This window comes from Apaloderma vittatum, unplaced genomic scaffold (genome assembly GCF_000703405.1).
Source record: "Apaloderma vittatum isolate BGI_N311 unplaced genomic scaffold, ASM70340v1 scaffold13058, whole genome shotgun sequence".
NCBI classification, from domain to species: domain Eukaryota; kingdom Metazoa; phylum Chordata; class Aves; order Trogoniformes; family Trogonidae; genus Apaloderma; species Apaloderma vittatum.
Genome location: NW_009730294.1, coordinates 42,193 through 45,650, shown reverse-complemented (window position 1 = coordinate 45,650; position 3,458 = coordinate 42,193). Strand labels below are relative to the sequence as shown.

The 3,458-nt window shown below is 47.6% G+C and overlaps 1 protein-coding gene across 1 annotated transcript in view; it reads right to left on the bottom strand.

Moving 5' to 3' along the window:
- PPP1R9A (protein phosphatase 1, regulatory subunit 9A) overlaps positions 1-3,458 on the bottom strand; it is a 58,585-nt gene that overhangs the window by 34,933 nt on the left and 20,194 nt on the right. The window contains exon 5 of the mRNA XM_009874758.1: positions 1,444-1,579. Within this exon, the coding sequence (XP_009873060.1) occupies positions 1,444-1,579 (136 nt within the window). The remainder of the gene's footprint in view (positions 1-1,443; positions 1,580-3,458) is intronic.

The following is a 3,458-nucleotide window of genomic DNA, read 5'->3' as shown; positions in this document are numbered from 1 at the left end:
CAGCAGGAAACTCCTCACACTGGGCAATCCAAATATTCCTGAACGTCAGGCTCTGGCAGTTCTGCCTGGCATACAGAAACACAAACCCAGACACATCTGCCCTCACAGAGCAAAGAGAGCTTAAAGCAGGCAATTCTTGTATTTAGAATCATAGAATGGATTAGGTTGGAAAAGACCTCTGAGTTCATCAGGTAAACCATGAACCTAGCACTGCCAAGCCCACCACTAAAGCATGTCCCTAAGCACGACATCTGCACAACTTTTAAATACCTGCAGGGGTGGTGGCTCAGGCAGCCTCTTCCAATGCTTGATAACCCTTTTGGTGAAGAAATTTGTCCCAATATCCAAGCTAAACCTCACCTGGTGTAACCTGAGGCTGTTTCCTCTTGCCCTATCACTTGTTACAGGGAAGCGCAGACTGACCCCACCTGACTGCATCCTCCTTTCAGGTAGAGAGTGAAGAGGTCTCCCCTCAGCCTCCTCCTCTCCAGGCTAAACAGTCCCAGAACCCTCAGTCACTCCTCATGAGACTCGTTCTCCAGACCCTTCACCAGCTTCATTGCCCTTCTCTGGACCTGCTCCAGCACCTCCATGTCTTTCTTAAAGTGAGGGGCTCAAAAATGAACACAGGATTCAAGGTGCAGCCTCCGCAATGCCCAGGACCGGAGCACCACCCCTCCCCTGCTCCTGCTGGCCACACTACTCCTGACCCAGGCCAGGATGCCGTTGGCCTTCTTGGCCACCGGGGCACACTGCTGGCTCATGTTCACCCGGCTGCTGACCAACACCACTTCCAGGTCCTCTTCTACCAGGCAGCTTTCCAGCCACGCTTCACCACGCCTTTAGCATTGCACGGGGTTGTGATCAAAGTGTCACCGTCTTTCCATGATGGCAACGATGTCACAGTTCTCCTGCTGTACAATGGCTTGCAGCTCCTCCCGTTCGTTGCCCATGCTGCGTGCACTTCAGTTGGGTTATTGATCCCTTCTGGTGGGGGAAAAGCCTTAATTCCTAAGTGCCCATTCTCAGCTTCTTCCATGGCTTCTAACGTATCATAACCCTTGTGCCTTCGCTGCTGCATGGATCTCCACCTCCTACCTCCTCTGAGATGTTCAACCAAAGAACCTTGCTAGCACACTGTCCATCAACCCCGGGCTTGCTGCCCTCAGGCTTATCTTTAGTGAGCCTGGTTTTATCCCTTACCCCCTTCAAATCTCGTTTAAAGTGAGAGTAAAGTGACAGTAAATGGAGCAGAAGTGCTTGTGGTGACCAAAAATGTCTTTGAACTGTGTCTAATGTGCATTAGATCACAGCTTCCATCACAGCAGAGGTAATGGAGATGCCCAGAACCTGACCTCTACGTGACAACTGAAAAGAAAGAATCAGGGATAGAAACCAAGTCGTTAACATCACCGAACAGTGAAATGCTAGACAGTCTGTTACCTCATCATCATCTGCATCGTACTGCGCATAATGCTGCTCCAGCAGCTCTCTCTGGCGTCGTTCTTGTTCCAGGGTTTGGCTGATCAGCTGCGCAACCTCGCTCACTTGTCCCGGTTTCTCTCGTCCAATTACAAACCTGTACGAAACATCAGCGAAAAAAGATATTACTCTCGTTGTTTTACACAAGTTCCAGATTTTTAGCTGTGTCTTGTGTAGCCTTATTCTCCTGTGAGTGTTCTACATGTGCTCTGTGGCTGACACGTGCCAGGCAAGCAGTGTGTGCAAGACCAGGAGGGATCAGACCACAACAGGACTCACAGGAGGGGCGAAAAAGCAGTCACCAGAGGAACTATTTTCTCCATCTCGACCTAGAAGGTATTTTTGAGCTTTTATATTTGCCCTGCCTACAACAGAGAATTTATTTCCACGTTTTTAAACTCGACAGATACTATTACCCTAATTTAAGCCCCATGAAAATCTTTTATTTCACGAACTTCTGTTGCTAAGGAGCATTTTCATCCCGTTAGCTACTGCTGAACACTGGGACCACACTTCTTTGGCTCCACCAAGAGCAGGGAAGCGTCTCCTTCTTGCTTGGAACTTACAAGAGCGCTTTCAGCAACAGAAATTCAGAATAGACTTGGATTGTAGCATTTTTTGTTTTCCAGCACAGTGGCATAACCATAATTAGTTATTTTGCTATGTCTAATATTAACAATAAACACCCATTATGAAGTACCAACACACTGCAAACTACTGAACAAAAGTGCAATTTAAAGGTGTCAAGCTGAAGGAGTATTTTCTTAGCAGGCTGGAAAGACAGGTAATTACAGGTGAAAAAATACGCAGGGCTGAAAAGCACAATCAGGTGACGCCGAGATACTGCATATGGTAAATTATTTGTTTCCACAGCACTTGGCTTCAAACATGAATTGATTGCTGGAATGAGAGGTAGAAACGTGCATTAAGTCTCATGTAAGAAAATGATTTTCATCCATAATGCCTATCACTGTCAAAGGCATTTGGGAATTGGCATCTACGTGTAAGCCACCTTGCCATGAGTGGAAGACCCTGAGTCCGTTTCCTATGGCAAACAATTTGTCAGATTGTCTGAAGTCAGGCATTATAAAAAGGAACACAATTTGGAGATTATTTCAATGCCATCTAAATATCCAAGTTGGTAAGTATTTCCAAAAGGATAAGAAAGGTAAGAATGAGTGACTCCGTTTGAAATAATTACCCAAAATAATACTTATTCCAAAAATAATTTGAAAGAAAGTCTCTTATTTGAAAAACATTTCTAGAAAATAGAGGAGAAACTACAAAATCAAGGAACTAACACGAGCATTTGAACCTCGAACAGAACAAATCACTGTCTGGCACTCATATTCTACTATTACAAATTATGACATTGGTTCTCAACAAGAGCCGGCAGGGCGCTCATGCAGCCCCACCCCATCCTGGGATGGATCAAGAGAAGCACAGCCAGCAGGTCAAGAGAGGGGATTCTCCCCCTTTACTCTGCTCTTGTGAGACCCCACCTCAAATCCTGCGTCCAGTTCTGGTGCCCCCACCATAAGAGGGACTTGGATCTGTTGGAACGAGTCCAGAGGAGGCCACAAAGCTGACCCAGGGGCTGGAGCAGGTCTGCTGCGAGGACAGGCTGAGGGAGCTGGGCTTGTTCAGCCTGGGGAAGAGAAGACTTCGGAGGGACCTAATAGCTGCCTTCCAATACCTGAAGGGAACCTACACAAGAGTCCACAAAGATGACGGACGGAGTAGAACATCTCCCTGGGGAGGAAAGGCTGAAGGAGCTGGGGCTCTGCAGCTGGAGAAGAGGAGCCTGAGGGGTGACCTCACTCCTGGTTATAAATATGGAAACGGGGGGTGTCAGGAGGACAGAGCCAGGCTCTGCTCAGGGATGTCCAGTGACAGGACAAGGGGCAATGGGTGCAAGCTGGAGCTCAGGAGGTTCCAACTCAACGTGAGGAGAAACTTGTTGGCTGTGTGGGTGG